General features: G+C 43.1%; 1 protein-coding gene across 4 annotated transcripts in view; it reads left to right on the plus strand.

Annotated features, from left to right (window-relative positions):
* SPTBN1 (spectrin beta, non-erythrocytic 1) overlaps positions 1-19,148 on the plus strand; it is a 197,404-nt gene that overhangs the window by 176,140 nt on the left and 2,116 nt on the right. For 2 of the 4 annotated variants that reach the window (XM_044263958.1, XM_044263959.1), the window contains exons 26-34: positions 437-681; positions 2,030-2,168; positions 2,879-2,963; positions 5,238-5,434; positions 6,546-6,658; positions 7,329-7,392; positions 11,756-11,994; positions 13,218-13,391; positions 19,077-19,119. In XM_044263958.1, coding sequence (XP_044119893.1) covers positions 437-681; positions 2,030-2,168; positions 2,879-2,963; positions 5,238-5,434; positions 6,546-6,658; positions 7,329-7,392; positions 11,756-11,994; positions 13,218-13,391; positions 19,077-19,119 — 1,299 coding nt within the window. Of the gene's footprint in view, positions 1-436; positions 682-2,029; positions 2,169-2,878; positions 2,964-5,237; positions 5,435-6,545; positions 6,659-7,328; positions 9,679-11,755; positions 11,995-13,217; positions 13,392-19,076; positions 19,120-19,148 lie in introns of those variants that run through there. The other 2 variants (XM_044263961.1, XM_044263962.1) reach the window with 1 other exon arrangement.

Here is a 19,148-nt window from a genome sequence, read left to right on the forward strand (position 1 = left end):
AAAACTGGAGTTCTTCATGTCAGTTCCTTACTCATGATTTAAAAATAAACGTCTGTACCCTGCAGGAGCCACTTGCATGTTGGTTTTTTGAATATGTCTGCATATGTACCATCTGCTTTCTGTACCATCCTTCTATCCCAGGCTGCCTCCAGGACACCTAACCAAGGTCTCCTGCGTGCATTCCTGTAGCATTTCATTTGTCTTCTCATTTGCACTGAACTGTGTAATGCAGTTCAATACATTCGTAGTAAACTTGGATTTTTCCAGTGTGGATCTCCCCGATGGAATTGTGAGCTTTGTGGGGAGTAGGCGCCCCATGTTGATTCGGTTCTCTCTTTAGTGCAGAACAGCGTGCGATGTGCGTGGAGGGAGTAGTAGGCCAATGGAGAGAAGGCCCAGCCATCTGAGCTGACTCCTCTCCGCTGTGGCTTTGCAGGTGAGGCAGCTCCAGGAAGATGCAGCTCGTCTCCAGGCAGCCTATGCAGGTGACAAGGCCGATGACATCCAGAAGCGGGAGAATGAGGTCCTGGAGGCCTGGAAGGCTCTGCTGGATGCCTGTGATGGCCGCAGGGCGCGGCTGGTGGACACAGGGGACAAGTTCCGCTTCTTCAGCATGGTGCGTGACCTCATGCTGTGGATGGAGGATGTCATCCGGCAGATCGAAGCCCAGGAGAAGCCCAGGTAACCCTCCTGACCTTCTGGGTGGATGGGAATCCAGCTTGCCGACCCTGGGATCTTCTAGAGAGAACCAGGGGTCTCTTCCAAAAGCTTCAAGGCCAGAGCTGGGGTGGTAAGGGGTTTGGAGGCAGCTTCTATCGCTTTTGTTTGCAGCACACAGTTACCGGGGAACCAGGCACCGTGTTGTTGAACCCTCTCTCCTACTCCCCCTCCCATGCTCCCCACTCACTCCTGCCCTCCTGCCCTTTGTCTGGGCCTCAGCTTCAAACAGCCACACCCCCTGAGTATGACTAGCTCTCCCTCGTCATGGGAATTGAGTTCTTTCTCTGTGTCTGAGATTAAAAGCCACTCAGGCCTTTTTCACACGCATTACCAAAGGTGTCTCTGAACCCTCACTAATTGCTTAAATAGTATCTTGAGATGATTTAATATTTATTCCATATCTTCTCTCTGGCTCTGTTTGCTGCAAGGCAATGAAGAGCAGCTGAAGAGATGACCAGGCTGGCATGTACGCAGCCTCCATTTTCACTCCTGCCGGCTCCCGTCCCTGCTGTAATTGAGAAAAAGTCTTCTATTGCTGTATATATAAAAAAACAATTATAGTTCCCAGATCAGGACTTCAGGTTTTGATCCGTGAGAAGTTCTCACAGCTCTGTAGTCGTTGATTTCACCCCAAGCTGGTTGTAGCTCTGTGTACCTCTTCGTGCCTGAATAAGGGGGGTATCAGCGGCTCTTTGGAACACACGTGTCCTGAACCTTTGGCACTAACTTGTGAGGGTATAAAAGTTTGAACAGAAATCCAGTGGTTGGGATGCCTGGGTAGCTCAGTTGGTTAAGCAGCTGCCTTCAGCTCAGGTCATGATCCCAGCATCCTGGGATCAAGTCCCACATCGGGCTCCTTGCTCAGCAGAGAGCCTGCTTCTCCCTCTGGCTCTGCCTGCCTCTATGTCTGCCTGTGCTTGCTCACTCTCCCTCTATCACTGACAAATAAATAAAATCTTAAAAAAAAAAAAAAAAAAAAAGAAATCCAGTGGTTTTTCTGGCACCTGCCTGGCAACCATTTGGAATTACCCAGGTGTGTGCACATGCATGAGTACATGCACATTTGTGCACACGCGTGCGCGCACACACACTCACAAATGAGAGAAGCCTTATTCCAAATGTTAGGTTGCGTTGCTGGTCCTGAATCAGACCTTAAAGACATACAGTGCCTTGAATGATTTCTTGCAAATTAATTGCATGTTTTGAAACCTGTTGATTGATAATTTCTTGCTAAATTAATTGCATGTTTTGGAATATATGTTTATTTGGAAAGCTTGATCTCCTAAAGGAGGTATTTTTCTAATTTTAGGGATGTATCATCTGTTGAATTATTAATGAATAATCATCAAGGTATCAAAGCTGAAATCGATGCTCGTAATGACAGTTTCACAACCTGCATTGAACTTGGGAAATCCCTGCTGGCGAGAAAGCACTATGCATCTGAGGAGGTAGGACAGCTCTTTGCTTTCGGGCCCCGGGGTGAACACAGATGGTCTTAAGATGTAAGAGGACTTTATTTTGTCAGTATGTACGCTTGTGTGTTTGTAGAGACATACACAGAGAAATATATATGTATGCTTACACGTATTTGAAATTCTTTGTTCCTTTCCTGTGTGTGTGGATTAGTTACACAAGAACACTCTAGGGAAAGAAGACCATTTCTGCAGGCCCCAGGTTTAATTGCCATCCTTTCTCACCTCTTCGATTAGTACTCATTCTGGGTGTCATTTCTTTTCTGTCTAATTTGAGTTAGGGTGATGGTAGTAAAGAGATAAATGATGAGTCAGCATGTGGCTTCCTTGAAGGGGTAGGGTGTTCTCTCTGAAAAATCACAGCATTGCCCCTCTGACCATTTCTTCTTGAGTGTGTTCATCATCTGGAGCCCCAGAACCTGGAGGGGCCTCAGTGCATGGTTGGCCTCCTTATGACAGCAGCTTTGGGTGGAGACCAGGCTTCCTCTCAGCCCCTTGTAGAAGGCACATTGCCCTGTTTTTTCTCTAGTACGTAAATAGACTTGAGTAGTCCTTAGGTACTCCCTGGTTTAGTAGGAGCCTCTACAGAAAATGTGTTTTTCTTATGTGAAGTGGCCCATCAAGGGGAGGGCTTAGGATGTGGTACAGTCTGTTAAGATGTCGCTATTTTTCTTCTTTTCTCACAGATCAAAGAAAAGTTATTGCAGTTGACAGAAAAGAGAAAAGAAATGATTGACAAGTGGGAAGACCGATGGGAATGGTTAAGACTGAGTAAGGATCTGCTTAAATCTTTCCTTTCTTTTTGGGTGCCCATTGACCACATGCAAGTTTAGTTTCCTGCTATGATTTGATGTGGTATTATCACGTAATGATGTTTGGAGTTCTAAATGCTTCTTTCTTAATGCCTTAGTTCAGCATTTCATGCTAAATATTTTTTTTTTTTTTTAAGATTTTATTTATTGGACAGAGAGAAATCACAAGTAGGCAGAGAGGGAGGCAGAGAGAGAGAGGGGAGGAAGCAGGCTCCCTGCGGAGCAGAGAGCCCGATGCGGGGCTCGATCCCAGGACCTGGGATCATGACCTGAGCCGAAGGCAGAGGCTTTAACCCATTGAGCCACCCAGGCACCCCCATGCTAAATATTTTTAAGTGTTTCCCTGTAGCGCATGCAATATTTTTTATCCCATGATTGATCTCAGTGTTGTAAGTGAGATTGGGGTGTTCTTCAGGAGCATCATAGAATGACAGTCTGGTATCTCCCTCGGAGATTCCAGCTGGAAGTCCCCTCCTCATCTAGTTATCTTTAAGAGGAATTATTATTGCAGTCAAGAAAGTAAAGGGGCGCCTGGGTGGCTCAGTGGGTTAAGCCGCTGCCTTCGGCTCAGGTCACGATCTCAGAGTCCTGGGATCGAGTCCCGCATCGGGCTCTCTGCTCAGCAGGGAGCCTGTTTCCCTCTCTCTCTCTCTCTCTGCCTGCCTCTCTGTCTACTTGTGATTTCTCTCTGTCAAATAAATAAATAAAATCTTTCAAAAAAAAAAGAAAGTAGAAAGCTTGATTAGGTCTTATATCTGGTGCTCTTAATTGAAGGTTGGTAACCTTATAAAAGCTACCAGCTATGAAGGTTTTGCAATGAGCTGGGCATTATTCTGAGTCTTGTATATGTTTTTCTTTCTACCTCAGAGGGGACCTCTGAGGTAGATTCTCATTTTAATCTGATTTTATAAAGGAATATGTGAGCTACCACAGAGTTTATAACATATAGTTTGGGGAATAGCATTTAATAATAGGTATGAACACTGAAGGGAGACCAGCTCCAGCGTTATTTACTCTGATTCACCATTCTGTGTGTGGGGCTTTGGGCTTTGTTAGTGTAATAGAACCCCATTCTCGGACAGCAAGAGCGCTCACTGGAAACAGAATCTGGGGGCCTTGTCTAAAAGATTTGTAAATTGCCTAATGAAGGCACCTCACCCTGGGTAGAACCCTCTTTTGAAAAAGAGATCCTGCTCTCAACCATTTTTGGATAAGGATTTGGTTTGTATAAATTTTGAGAATTCCCTTCACAAATTCACAAAAAAGTGAACAAATTTTGTTCACTTCAGTAAAACCTGTATGAGTCCGCACTGTGAACTCGGCACCAGGTTGTATGGTGGGCAGTCATGACAAGGGGGGAGTCCTTCTTGCAGTGGTGGCATCTTCTCCTTGTGGCCTTGTTGAGGAGAGGCAGCTGGCAGCCCTGGGGACGCTGATATTGCCTGCAGTTCACTTCTCACCCATATGGCCCCAAGCATCACCACTTGAGGTGGAGTGAAAAGTAATGCTGATCACAAAGTGCAAAGCCAAGTTGTAAGCTGCCCCTCCCTTCACTGCAGGGGACATCCTGCTGTGTTTCCTCACATGGGGAGAACAGAATGAAGACAGCAGTCCCCACCTTGTAGAGTGCTCCCCATATCCTTTCCTCCCTCTCAGCTCCCCCAGAGTAAGACCTCCGGCTACCACCCCAGGTGGGCAGTTGATGAACAAATGTCTGCTTCATCAGCGTAGTCTGGTTATATGTGGATTGAATCCCTTCAGGGCCCTGAGGTTTATCTCACTGAGGTAGGGCCAAGTGCATAGAGCACACCTTCTAGGCCTGCACTGTCCACATGTGGCTCTAAAGAACGTGAAATGTGGCTGGTCCAAACTGAGGTGTGCCATATGTATAAAATGTGTATCAGATTTCAAAGACAGAAAGAAAAGAAGTTCCGTCTCAATTTTTTTGTATTGCTTACATGCTGAAATGATAGGATATGGTAGTTTGGTCTGTTGGGTTATCTAAAATACACTTTTTAATTTCACCTGTTCATTTTTAAATGTTACCTATTTATTTTCTGTGTGGCTACTAGATGAGTTTAAGTGGGATAAGTAGCCCACGTCACACTTACGCTGGACCGCGCTGATCCAGGCTGTAGACTGGCTGTGCGGGCAGCTGCCACCAGGGGGCAGCGCCGTCCCCAACTGTCAGGCCCCCTTCTGGCCCGCCACTCACTCTTGGTACCCTGTGCAGTTTTGGAGGTCCACCAGTTCTCACGGGACGCCAGTGTGGCTGAGGCCTGGCTGCTTGGACAGGAGCCCTACCTATCCAGCCGAGAAATAGGCCAGAGTGTGGACGAGGTGGAGAAGCTCATCAAGCGCCACGAGGCTTTTGAGAAGTCTGCTGCCACCTGGGATGAGAGGTTCTCCGCCCTGGAGAGGCTGACAACAGTAAGTGGCCGCTGGGTGCTGGGAGTACTTAGCCTTTTGGTTCTCCTGGGCTGCTTCTTCCTGTTCACCTCTTAGACCAGAGAGTTCATATTATTGCTCTGTTTTTAGAGGCAGTGAGGACCTTCCTGAAATTGGCTGTTTTCTTGGTATAGAATCTGGGGAGACTGTCCAGGGCTGCTGCTCAGTTAACTTCCTGCGTACCTAGATTTGTGATCACTTTTATAATAGTTCCTTGCCTGGGAATTGATTGATTGGGGTTTGTTTTTCTCTCTTGATCTGCTTTTCTTCTTATATCTCATAGAAGCTTTGGTTTGTAGTGGAGCTTAGCCTTACAGTTTAATTCAGATTTTCAGAATTAGAATTTCTATCAAGTAGTAGCTTGATCCTAGACCATTAAGAATTCTCCCATTTCTGATCAATTTTTTCTGCCACCATTAAATTAAAGCTTTAGAATAAAGTTTGCTCACCGGTGTTTCCTCTCCTGTGACCCTTGCACTTCTGGTAGAAAGCTCATTCTTTATGGTGTACCAAAATGGAGTTCCTTCCAGTTTTTACAGTTCTGGGGATTTAAAACATATCTGCAAACTTGTGTGTTAAATGGACTATTTTTGGTGTATACATATGCTTGTGAAATGATTTAGTTTAAGTTAGACTACTCTTTGGCTTTTTTTATGTGTTATTTGGGTTTGGGCTGAACACAGATGCCTACCACAACACAAGAAGCCTTGAGAATTATTGCAACTCTGTCTCAATGGTGTTTGTCTGAACTCTGACGGGAAGTCCAGTGTGGACCCTCACGCTCAGGTACTTTCTTCCCAAGCAGAGTTGAGTGCTGCATAGTTCCTGTAGAAATGAAACCCAGTGTCCCAGGGAGCACACAAACCCATGGCGTAGACCTGCATCATCACTCAGGTCTGTTCCTCTAGTTCAGGGTTTTAGTTGCAGTTCCTGTGATCCCAGTGTTGTCTTGCTGGGTGTTAGGCCTTCTGCTTGTCCAGTGTGAACAGGATAGAAAACTGAGGCAGGAGAGCTGTCTGGGTTCCTCAAGAACTCTTTCCTTAAAAGAAGCAGAGTTTGGGGCTCTGCTGAACATGACCGTGTTTGCCTTCAGTTGGAGTTACTGGAAGTGCGCAGACAGCAAGAGGAAGAGGAGAGGAAGAGGCGGCCGCCCTCTCCCGAGCCGAGCACGAAGGCTTCTGAGGAGACTGAATCCCAGCAGCAGTGGTGAGTCACGGGCAGCCTGCACGGCTGGAGTCTCAGCTTCAGTGGCATGTGGGGTTCAGGGAGCATCTTTGCTAAGCTTGTGCTACACTAGGCCTCTCCACACACCCTTCCTTTTAATTCTGTAAGGTACTTTGAATCTGTGTAGGATAACATTTGAGAACACAGACATGTCTGCATCCACATTGCTGTGTAGGCGGCAGAAGTGGAATGTAGACAGCCCCCGGTACACGCATGCACATGCACACAGGCACTCGGAATTTCCTTGTGACTAAGTGAATGGAGTGAACCATCTAGATTTCAGGGCACTGATCATGTGGTGGTGCTTTTTGCAAGTTTTTCACAGAAGAAAGAACAGAAATTATTGTCTATTTCTGAAAAACTAATTACTCTGCTGTAGTAAGAGCCTCATGCCAACCCTGAAGGCTGCCTGTACTGGGGGTAGAGGGCATGCCTGTGGTCTTACTCTCGACCTAGAGTTAGTTTAGGACACTTGGGAAGTTCCTAAAAAGAAATCACATTACATGAAAGAGAGTTGCGTATGTTTTTCTGAGAGAACATCTGTAATAAAATTGAGTGATGTTGTTCTCCCTCATCCTGTTTCTCTCTTTTTTCTCCCCTTCTTTTCCTTCCCCTTCCCTCTTCTGCCCTCCTTCCCCACTTCATCTAACAGGGATACTTCAAAAGGAGAGCAAGTTTCCCAGAACGGTTTGCCGGCTGAACAGGGATCTCCACGGGTTAGTTATCGCTCTCAAACCTACCAAAACTACAAAAACTTTAATAGCAGACGGACAGCCAGTGACCAGCCGTGGTCTGGACTGTGAAGTTCACTACCATTTGTCAAGAACCACTCTTTCCAAGTCCTGTTGGTTTGACTTTTGGCTTCCACCTCACCCACAGTGTTAAAATTTTCCTTAATTCATAGGTTTCCTTGGTTTCATATTTGTTTGCATTTAATTCATGTTTATTTGAGTCTTTTAACTGATGAATGCTCAGTTGCCTTAAAGCAACATACTTAACTTTTTGTTTATTTATTGTGAGCTTTTTACTTTATTAAGATTTTACAGCGAAAGCCTTACATGAGTAATTGAAATTAATTGAGATTACAGCAAAATGAAGAAGAAAACTAGAATCCGACAGGTATGACACATCCAGTTATACTAACAGGGTGCAATGCTGCACTACACATACCCCCTTTACAGATGTCATTAACCTGCCGTAGTTTAATAGGAACTAGGAAGACTGGTGTTTGGGGGAGGAGACTCTCCGTTCTAGGATTAAAACCTTAAGTCAGCCTTGTCACATTCCATGAACGATGCATTTATTGTAAACAGCAAAAAAGATGGGGGGTGTGGAGTTGGATCTACTTTTGGAAGCTCTCTTAATTTTAGGCACAAAACCTGAAATGATTTTGAGACCCTTGGATTATTACTTTTTCCAAATGAGTGCCTCTCTTTTTTTTTTCTGCCAAGAACTGAATTGAGAAATTGTGAGCTTACTTGCTGCAGGTAATGCATCCAGCCTCAGGAGTGAGGTGCCTGCTGACCCTGCCGCCACCGTTGTCTTGGTCACTGGCAGCACTGCCGTGACACCCAGCATGGCAGGGGCCAGCGGGCAGCATTCCTCCGCAGGTTTTGGAAGCCTGCCTACCAGACTTCCGGGCCTCTCCACTCAGTTGATAACTTCAGGGTGTCAAACTCTTTATAAATTTTTCAAACAAACGGATCAAAAGCCATTCTGGTTCACCCTAATTACTTGAATGATGTACTTGGTGGAGCACCCCTAGGAGCCATTGGATGCCGCCTGGCTTCAGAAGTAATTGTAGCATCTGTGTAGACAGAAACTCCATCGTATGTCTCGTACAGATCTTCTCATTTATTTTTCATTTTCTTAAGACTTTTTTGTGGGGTTCTCCATTAAGGAGTCTTTTAGGATGGCATTGATAGACCACCAGCAGGGATTGAAAATGTTTTAACAGAAATTCTATTCCTTAGGAATAAAAGCTTATGAAAGAGGTGATTTCCTGGTACTGATACAGACAGAACAAAACCAAATCCATACTACATTCAAGCCTTGTGAGACAGTCACTTGCTCATTTGCCATATTTAGTTGTTAGTGGAATCAGAAACCTGTTTTGATATGTGTTTTCCATGAGTTAAGTCTGATTTGTCTTTTCATTTCATGATGCATGTCTTTTTTTTTCTTTTGTCAGGATAACATCATATAGCATCTTGTTTGTTTTTCCTTATTTCTATGTACATATCTATCTACTTATGACTGTAGATGGGTATATAGATAGATGCCAAGCTTCTTATGTTCTGGGGGTAGTGTGCACCATTATTGGGTCTCTGCCTTAAAACACACCAAAATTCATTTTAGAAAAAAAAAAAACTACTGCTTTATCTTTGGTCATTAGGGAGCCCTGACATATTTCTGGCTCCAGATTCTGTGTCATTGATCTATATGTATATATGTGATGTTTCCATATATATATGTTTAAATTTTATATCATCTGGAATGATACCCAATTTTATGCTTTTTGTATTCAGAAGACAAAAACAAGCACAACAGAAAGAGTGCAATGATGTTTTTGGCATTTGTTCTCATGCCTATTTTTATCTAGATTTTTAAATTGTAGCTTGCCAGAACAAGTTTTTTATCATAATTGGACTGGAAGAAGAAAAGCCTTTTCATTCTTTTGAGTTGTGGTGCAGAGACTCAAGTTAATGAACTTGAAATTAGTGTTGCTTCATGCACTTAGAAAACCAATCAGGTGTTTCTTGTGCTACTAGTTTTCATGTTGCATTCATGTTCACCTTCTGATACAAAGATCTCAGGTGTACCCATCCGCTAAAGCACTCTGGACTAATCACTAAAGAGAAGCAACATGGGTTGGGGGGTGGGGAGAGATTCACATGTATGATCATAGCACTATGATTTGCTTTTGATGTTTGTCTCTAGTGGTGTGTTGTCTTTTGGCATGCTTCAGCACATGTCCATTAAAAATCATTTTGTTCCTTTTATTTTCCTTGTTTTCTTGGTTTAGTGATTCATTTGCATAAACATTAATTATCTCTGCATACTGGTTTGGGGTTTTCTCTTTCCTTCTAACTCTAAAGAAAAAAATTTTTGCTGCAGAATTTCCCCTAGAAGAGGCTTCCCTGGCCTTCGCCCACCTTCAAGTCTGATCCAGTGCTATCAACGTTAGCCTGTTCTCAGCAGATGCTGCTCCCTCCAGGTCACTGCTGTCACTAGCAGTTTCCAAGCCACAGCTGCAGCACTAATTTTTTTTTAACCTGATTTCTATAAACACTAACCCTGTGTCTCCCTAGACTCACACCTGGCACAGGCCTTTCAGACCAAACTCACACTTCCTTCCCACCAGAAGTTTCCCGAAATTCCACACTAGAACAGATTTGTCAACTTTAAAATCCACCCACTTTCTTCAGACTGAGGGTTTTGGTTTTTTGGTAGTCATTTCCCCTCCTGCATCTCTCTTTTAAAAGCGAAAGAAAAGATAAATACTGAAGTAGCCTGTTGCTCCTAAGCACATGTCTACAGGTGTCACATATGAGGCCAGGGTGATCCCATGTCCGCCCCCTTTCCCATGCCTTCCTTGCCCTAAGAGTCCATTTTCCACATTGCTATGTGGGTAAAGGGTTCCAGTCAAAAAACACCCTTAATTTGCAAAGCCTCTGGTCTCAGCCCAAATCCTGATGCTGACAGTGAGAGTTTGTATAGATGGACGAGAAACTCATGGGTCCCGCCCCACCACTTAGCTAAGGCTTAAACGAGTGATCCCGTTTCTGAGAGTTGACATATCTGAGTGTTGAAGCAGTGGTGGTCATTGTCCCATTTCTCCTGTTGAAGTTGTTGCTGCTAACTTGTCATTTTGGTTCTGGGCAGCAGTGGTGGGGGACGTATCTAATGAACGTTGCCATTGACACTTCCATGTTTGTCTGTGTAAGAGGGGTCCAGGTTGTCTGTAATCCACTAAAGTGTCAGCCACACCCAGCTTTAGTAACTTGCTAATCCCGCGCCCTGGGTGTATCCGCTGGGGCTGCGACAGTTTAATGGTACACAGTTGATGGTACACAGGCTGAAAGCGATAATGAACCGAGACCCTACTGCATTTCCAAAGCCGAAAAGCCCTGAGGGTCACAATATAAATGAGCTTGGGAAGGAACAGCTCCCGAAGACGTCTCCAGCCTGACAGTCAGAGCCGCGGGAAGCCTGGCTGTGTCTGGGCTTTCTCGTCTCAGTGCAGCAAGGCACCGTGATCGACCAACACGTGATGGGGAAGGCCCTGGTTCTGTCTGTGTTTGGGGGTAAATAGCCGTGTGGTGTTGAGTGACTGTGATTGGCTTTTCCAGCTCCTTTAACACAAACTACAACCCACTCACGATACAACTCCGGCAGATGTGGTTAAATTGATGTTTGTGGACTTGCCTCATTTCCTTCCAGCTCTTAAGTTCCAAAGTCTAACAGGGATGGTAGATGTGAAATGCATGATTGTCGTCCTAATTTCTGCATGTGTTGATGACGATGTTGTTGAGGGGTGGGGGAGGAGAGCCAGAGAGCATTTTCAGAAACTGGAGGCCTTTTCTTTGCCTTACTCTGGGGGAATGCTGTGTCGTTCTGATAGAGTTGTCTATCCATCTGTTTGTGAATGCCCTTTCGCTTGAACTTCCGGCTCTCCTGGTGGCATCCTTGGTTGTGAGGTGGCTGCTGTATAACGTCCACTCTCTCCTATTTAATATGTGTGATTGTTACTGTCGTCCTTTTGTTTTTAAAGTAACCCCTAGAGGAAATGATCTGAGTTACATTAGAGAAAATGGATTGATCCGAGGAACAGAGTGCAGTAAAACTCATCCTGGCATTTCGCTTTTCTCATTTCCCCGTAAGCGGGCGGGCATTAATCCCTTCCCACCTTCTAATGTCCTCGGCGTCCAGCTGGCTTTGTGGGATGTTGCAACGGTTTTACTGTACTGCCTCGATCTGTGCCAGGCATTTATACACAGCCACGTGTGCGAGTCAGAGCGTTTGTGGGTGCCCCCGTGGCTCACGGGGTCCGCTGAATGGCCTCTCCACTGTCCCTAGATGGCGGAAACGGGGGACACAAGCGAAATGGTCAACGGCGCTGCAGAGCAGAGAACGAGCTCAAAGGAGTCCAGCCCCATCCCCTCCCCCACTTCGGACCGCAAAGCCAAGAGTGCCCTCCCGGCCCAGAGTGCTGCCACCTTGCCGGCCAGAACCCAGGAGACGCCTTCAGCCCAGATGGAAGGCTTCCTGAATCGGAAGCACGAGTGGGAGGCTCACAATAAGAAAGCCTCAAGCAGGTGAGAGTAGCGAATGCTGAGGCAGTGAGATGGGAAGTCAGCCTGCTCAAGGTCAAGGCCCCTGTTTGCTGCTTAAAAAGCCCAAGGAGTGTGTGCTTGGGAAGTCCATTTGTTCTTAGGTTCCTGGGCGTCACTTTTTTCTGGGGACTGACATTGGAAAGTGGGAGGAGAGTGCTTTTGATTCACTGAGAGAAAGAAGATTTATTAAACGTGGATGGGAATAGCAAAAAGGGCCCTTTGTAATTTTTCCTAAGAAGAAATGTACTGAGTGGAGGTTGGAGAATTTATCTAAAGCAAAGTGTTCTTCCAGGTGGGATTTTTTTTTTTTTTTTAAAACATTCATTTCCCATGCCTTTTCTCCATATCCATATATATATTCATGGTCTTCCAATAAGCCCTAATTTTATTATCTCTATTTTATAAGTGAGAAAACAGAGGCTCTGTGTGATTAAAAAAGCTCACTCTTTAGAAACTTGGTACGCGGCATAGCCTGGATGAAATTTGTATCTGATGCCAAAGCCAGTGTGCTTAACCAGTAAACCATTCTGCCTGGAACCACCACGTATAGTTGTATGGGTTGTACATTAGACCAGGAAATCCCCATCTCAGACCTATCATCCACATTAAGTACAACATAAATTTTTATGTTAATAAAAGTAGATGGCAGCACAGTGTCTTCTGATAAAATCAGTATATCATGATAGTTTGCCATATCCTGGGGGAAAGGCGCTCTTTTCTGATTCATCCCAAGGTACTGCCAGTGCTAGTGGCCCTGGATCTGCCTTTCTGTCAGGTCGTAAAGCCCCATCAGGATTAAAACTTTGGTGGAAAAGCAGCTGTTTCAGGACAGGCATGTTTCAGATGAGTCAGCCCTGTACAGCATTACCACAAGAGGGTACTATAGCAAAGAGTACCAACACCAACAAAAATCTTTCCTGTCAGAGCCAAGAGTACCTTTGTGTAATAGAAGAAGGCACCATGTTTTTCCCCAAACCCATAGAAGTAGCCCTCAGTCACCAGCCACTGTAGGAACTTGGACACCATCCCAGCAGTCCGTGGAAGAATTTTGTTCTCTTGTTTGGTTTTAGCAGAATTTAATAAAGGGTTTTAATTTTAATAAGGGATCACCATGTGGTATATGGTTTGTTTGCACATTAATCACATTCTTAATTCTTTACAGCAGTGTGGTCTAGAACCCTGATGTTCTGTTCTTTACTGCTCAGGTCCTGGCACAATGTTTATTGTGTCATAAATAACCAAGAAATGGGTTTTTACAAAGATGCAAAGACAGCTGCCTCTGGAATCCCCTACCACAGTGAGGTCCCTGTAAGTTTGAAAGAAGCCATCTGTGAAGTGGCCCTTGATTACAAGAAGAAGAAACACGTGTTCAAGCTGAGGTGAGAGGGGGCCATGTGTCTTGGTTGCTGATATTTTGTGTATTCTGGCTCTTGGGGTTGCTTTTTCTAGGCAGGTTCTCTAATCATTCGGTTCCTCCTCTCTGCCATTTAAAAAAAAAAAGTCACCAGTGAAGCTAGTGTAGTTTGTCCCATGTCTTGTGTATGACCTGTCACCAGGCTCCCTGTAGTTAGTGGTGCAGCTCAGCCTTGAAGAAAATGGGCTTTTGTTTTGATAAGCTGGAACTTACTTTTCCTTAAGACAAGGGGAGCTGTTCACATTTTAAGAAGGCATAGAAAAAGAGTTTACCCATTTTTGCAGCTTATCCAGACCCAGGAGATGCTGTTCTTTGCACACAAGTTATCTGGAGCTGGATGGAGATAAACAGGAAGTACATGTGTGAGACCCAGGTCTCTGCTCCCCTGGCTTGCCCATGGATTGTCCCAGATGGTTCCACATGTCTCTAGCTTGTAGAACATATATACCTCCCCAACAGAGTGGATCCAGGCTCAGAAGTTCTTATACTTAGAAATGGGCAGAAAAGCCATTCATCTTGAAATATGTAGAAAGTAAGTGTGTCCATGGTTAGAATGTTAGTTTAATAGTAATTTGATCTGTTACTTTGGGACCTGAAAAGCTTTGGTCTTCAATTAGACATTTGTGTCATGTCAGTTGGACTAGGCCACAGACTACAAATGAGGGTTTCAAGGGGTGACTTCTTGAGCTCTTTCAAGGAGCACTGGAGGCAGGCTCCTCAGGACGTGGAACCCTTTACACAGCATGGAACAAGGTGCAGACAGCCTGGCTCCCTGGCTGCCTCCCTTCTTTTTTCTCCCTCCATGCAGCTTCACAGGATCAGGGTTTTGGCGGAGGGCACTGAACCCTCTTCCCCGCCAGGAACACCCCTTCCTTTGTACCATAGTAAAGTGAATGAGGGAACTGTCCAAGCCAGTGACTCTCCAGTGTCCTAGGGATGGCCTTGTGGGACAGTTTCTTTCACTACGTACCATGTAAGAGAAGAAATCTAGGAAGACCTTTTCTGTATGTCTGTTTAAAAATTCTGGTATTTGTAAACATGGGGGATACAAGCTCTGTAGCAGACTTACACAAGAACTCATACTTTTTAAAATTCCAGTATAACTAACATAGATAACTAATATTTTATTAGTTTCCAGTGTACAGTATAATGATTCCACGATTCTCTACGTGTCTCAGTGTTATAAGTGTCCTCTTAATCCCCCTCACCTATTTCACCCATTGCAAAAAATAGTTAAGTGTCTATTTTTTGGTCTCTTTTCTCTTTTTCATCTTTTGGTCTCTTCTCTTTTCTCATGCGTACCACATCTTTTTCATCTGTTCATCTCTTGATGGACAGACACTTGGGTTGCTTTCATAATTTGGCTATTGTAAATAATGTTGCAGTAAACACAAGGGTGCATAGATGTTTTTGAATTAATGTTTTCTCTTTTCTTTGTGTAAATACCCCATAGTGGAATTACTGGATCATATGGTTATTATGGTTTTAATTTTTTGAGGAACCTCCATACTGTTTTCCACAGTGACTGCGCCAGTTTGTATTCCCACCAACAGTGCTCAAGGGTTCCTTTTTCTTCATATCCTCACCAACACTTGTTATTTCTTCTGTTGATCACTTTAGCCATTCTGACGTGTGTAGTGGTGACATCTCATTGTAATTTGGATTTGTATTTCCCTGGTCATGAGTGATGTTGAGGATCTTTTCATGTGTCTGTTGGCCATCTCCATGTGTTTATTTATTTTAGAGAGCAAGAGAGCACAAGCAGAAGGGGGAGAGGGAGAAGGACTCTCAAGCCGACTCCATGCTGAGCATGGACCCCGACATGGGCTCAGTCTCACAACCCCGAGATCACTACCTGAGCTTGAAACCAAGAGTCAGATGCTTAACTGACTGCACCACTCAGGCACCCCACTTGTTTATATATTTTGGATATACAAACCCCTTCTTGGATACTTCATTTGCAGATGTCTTCTCCCATTCAGTAGGTTGTCTTTTAGTTTTGTTCATTGTTCCTTTGCTGTGCAGAAGCTTTTTATTTGGATGTAAGTCCCAGTAGTTTATTTTTGCCTTTGTTACCCTTGCCTCAGGAGACCTGTTAGAAAAATGTTACTACAGCTAATATCAGAGAAAGTACTGCCTGTGTTCTCTTCTAGGATTTTTATGGTTCCATTGGTTTTATTGGTTTCATTGAGGTCCTTAATCCATTCTGAGTTTATTTTTGTGTATGCTCTGAGAAAGTTACCCAGTTTCGTTCTTTTGCACATTATTGTCCAGTTTTCCCAATAGCAATTTTGAAGAGACTTTTCCCCCCATTGCATATTCTTGCCTCCCTTATCAAAGTTTACTTGACCATATTATTGTCAATAATTGGGTTTATTTCTGGGTTTTTTTCTTCTGTTCCATTGATCTGTGTGTCTGTTTTTGTGCCCGTACCATACTCTTTTGGTTACTGCAGCTCTATATTACTTGAAGTCTGGAATTGTGATACCTCCCATTGTCTTGTTACTTTTCCAAGATTGCTTTGGCTGTCTTCTGTGGTTCCATACAAATTTTAGGATTGTTTGTTCTAGTTCTTTGGAAAATGCTTTTGCTGTTTTGATAGGGATTACATTATATGGACATTTTTGTTTTTTTGTTTTTTTGTTTTTTTAATTTTTTAAAAGATTTTTTATTTATTTATTTGAGAGAGAGAGACAGTGAGAGAGAGCATGAGCGAGGAGAAGGTCAGAGAGCTAAGCAGACTCCCCATGGAGCTGGGAGCCTGATGTGGGACTCGATCCCGGGACTCCAGGATCACGCCCTGAGCCGAAGGCAGTCGTCCAACCAACTGAGCCACCCAGGCGTCCCCAGACATTTTCGTTTTGATAGGGATTACATTATACAGACATTTTTGTTTTGATAGGGATTACATTATACGGACATTTTAACAGTATTTGTTTTCCCAGTCCATCAGCATGGAATACCTTTCCATTTGTTTTTGTCATCTTTAGTTTCTTTCATCAATGTTCTGTAGTTTTCAGAGTTTTTTACCTCCTTGGTTAAGTTTTTTTGTAGCTATTTTACTATTTTTTTGTGTAGTTTTGTAAATAGGACTTTTTTTTTTTTTTAAGATTTTATCTGTTTATTTGAGAGAGAGCGCATGTGTGTGCACAAGCAGGAAGCACAGCAAGCAGAGAGAGAGGGAGAAGCAGGCTCTGGATGCATGCGGGACTTGATCCCAGGACTCTGGGATCTGACCTGAGCCAAAGGCAGACGCTTAAAGGACCGAGCCACTGAGGCTCCCCAGGACTTTTTTTTTTTTTTTTTTAATGGTACTATTTTTAAGTAAACTCCACCCCCAACATAGCCCCATAGACCTGAGATCAACAGTCTCGTGCTCCAGTGACTGAGCCAGTCAGGTATCCTGGAACTGTTTTCTTAATTTCTCTTTTTGCTACTTCATTATTCCTGTATAGAAATGCAACATGTTTCTTTATATTAATTTTTGCATCTTGAACTTTAGTAAACCATTTATCAGCTCTAATAATTTTTTGGTGGAGCCTTTAATGTTTTCTATATATGTAGCATCTTGTCATTTGCAAATAGTAACCATTTTACTTCTTCCTTATCGGTTTGGATGTCTTTTGTCTGATGGCTTTAGATAGAACTTCTAGTTCTATGTTGAATACCTGTGGTAAGAGTAGACATCTTTGTCTTGTTCCTGACCTTAGGGGAAAAGCTCTGTTTTTCCCCATTGAGGATGATGTTAACTGTAGGGTTTTCATAGGTGGCCTTTAATGTGTTGATATATGTTCCCTCTAAAACTGCTATTTTTGTTGTTGGTTTGTTGTTTTTTTTTAAGTAGGCCCCAGGAGGGGTCTGAACTCATGAGCCTGATTTCAGGAGTTGCACACTCCACTGATTGAGCCAGCTAGAGCCCCTAAGCCTATTTTATTAAGGGATTTTATCATGAACAGATGGTTGTACTTTTTCATATGCTTTTTCTGCATCTGTTGAAAGGATCATAAGGTTTTTGTCCTTTTTCTTGATGTGATGTATTGCATCGATTGATTTGAATATTGAACCCTTGCATCCCAGGAGTAAATCTCACTTGATCATGGTGATTTTTTTAATATAGATTTGGTTTGCTAATATTTTGTTGAGGTTTTTTTGCATCTCTGTTCTTTTTTTTTTTTTTTAAAGATTTTATTTATTTATTTGACAGAGAGAAATCACAAGTAGATGGAGAGGCAGGCAGAGAGAGAGAGGGAAGCAGGCTCCCTGCTGAGCAGAGAGCCCGATGCGGGACTCGATCCCAGGACCCTGAGATCATGACCTGAGCTGAAGGCAGCGGCTTAACCACTGAGCCACCCAGGCGCCCTGCATCTCTGTTCTTAAGATGTACTGTCCTATAGTTCTCTTTTTTTTGTAGTTTCTTGATCTAGTTTTGGTATCAGGATCATGCTGGATTCATAGGATGAATTTGGAAGCTCTCCTTCCTTTTGTATTTTTTTTAATAGTTTGAGAAGAATAGGTTTTAACTCTTCTTTAAGTGTTGGTCAAATTTATCTGTGAAGCTGCCTGGTCCTGGCCTTTTGTTTTTGTAAGTTTTTTTGATTACTGACTCAATTCTTTGCTGGTAATCAGTCTGTTCAAATTTTCTATTTCTTCCTGATTCGGTTTTAGAAAGTTGTACACTTCTAGGAATTTGTCCATTTCTTCTAGGTTATCAAAATTGTTGGCATCTAAGTTTTCATAATATTCTCTTAGAATCCTGTTTTTCTGTGGCATCCGTTATTTCTCTCATCTTTCATTTCTGATTTTGTTGATTTTTTTTTTTTTTAAGAATCTAGCTAAAGGTTTATCAATTTTGTTGATCTTTCTCAAAAACCAGCTCTGGTTTCAGAGATCTGTTGTATTGTTTCTTTTACTTTTTGCCTTAATCTTTTTTTCCTTCCTTCTACTGGTTTGGGGTTTTGTTTGTTCAGTCCTTTAAGTGTAAGGTTAAGTTGTTTATTTGAGATTTTTATTGGTATTTGAGGTGATATAAACTTCCCTCTTAGAAGAGCTTTTGCTGCATCTCAAAGTTTTTAGACTTTGTATTTTCATTTTCATTTGTCTTCCTGCATGTTTCTGATTTCTGATTTCCTCTTTGATTTCTTGTTTGACCCATTTGTTTAGTAGCACTAAATTTAATTTCCATGTATTTATGTTCTTTCTAGTTTTTTTTTTTGTGGTTGATTTCTAGCATCATAGCATTATAGTCAGAAATGATGCACAATATGACTTTGATCTTTTTAAATTTGTTGAGACTTGTTTTGTGGCCTAATATGTGATCTGTTCTGGAGAATGTTCCATGTACACTTGAAAAGAATGTGTATTCCATTGTTTCAGGATGGAGAAGCCAGATGTTGATATGTTTGGGACATTTTTTATCTTTCCAGTGGATTGAAACATTTACTGGCCCAATAACATAGCTTCTTGATGTTCAGGGTGCTGTGGGTGGGCCTTTGTGGGTCCCAGGCACAGCTGGTGATGTATGTAAAGCTCCAAAGGGCATTTCTGGTAGGATTCCCCTGGCATGATTATGTCCCACATAGGTTTTGGGAATTTGAGGGTTTTATTTCTTCCTAAGTCAAATTGTGACTGACTTTCTTCCTTCAACTTACAGATTAAATGATGGCAATGAGTACCTCTTCCAAGCCAAAGATGATGTAAGTTTTTAAGATTTCTCTGAATACTT

This window comes from Neovison vison, chromosome 8, assembly GCF_020171115.1.
Source record: "Neovison vison isolate M4711 chromosome 8, ASM_NN_V1, whole genome shotgun sequence".
Lineage (NCBI taxonomy): Eukaryota > Metazoa > Chordata > Mammalia > Carnivora > Mustelidae > Neogale > Neogale vison.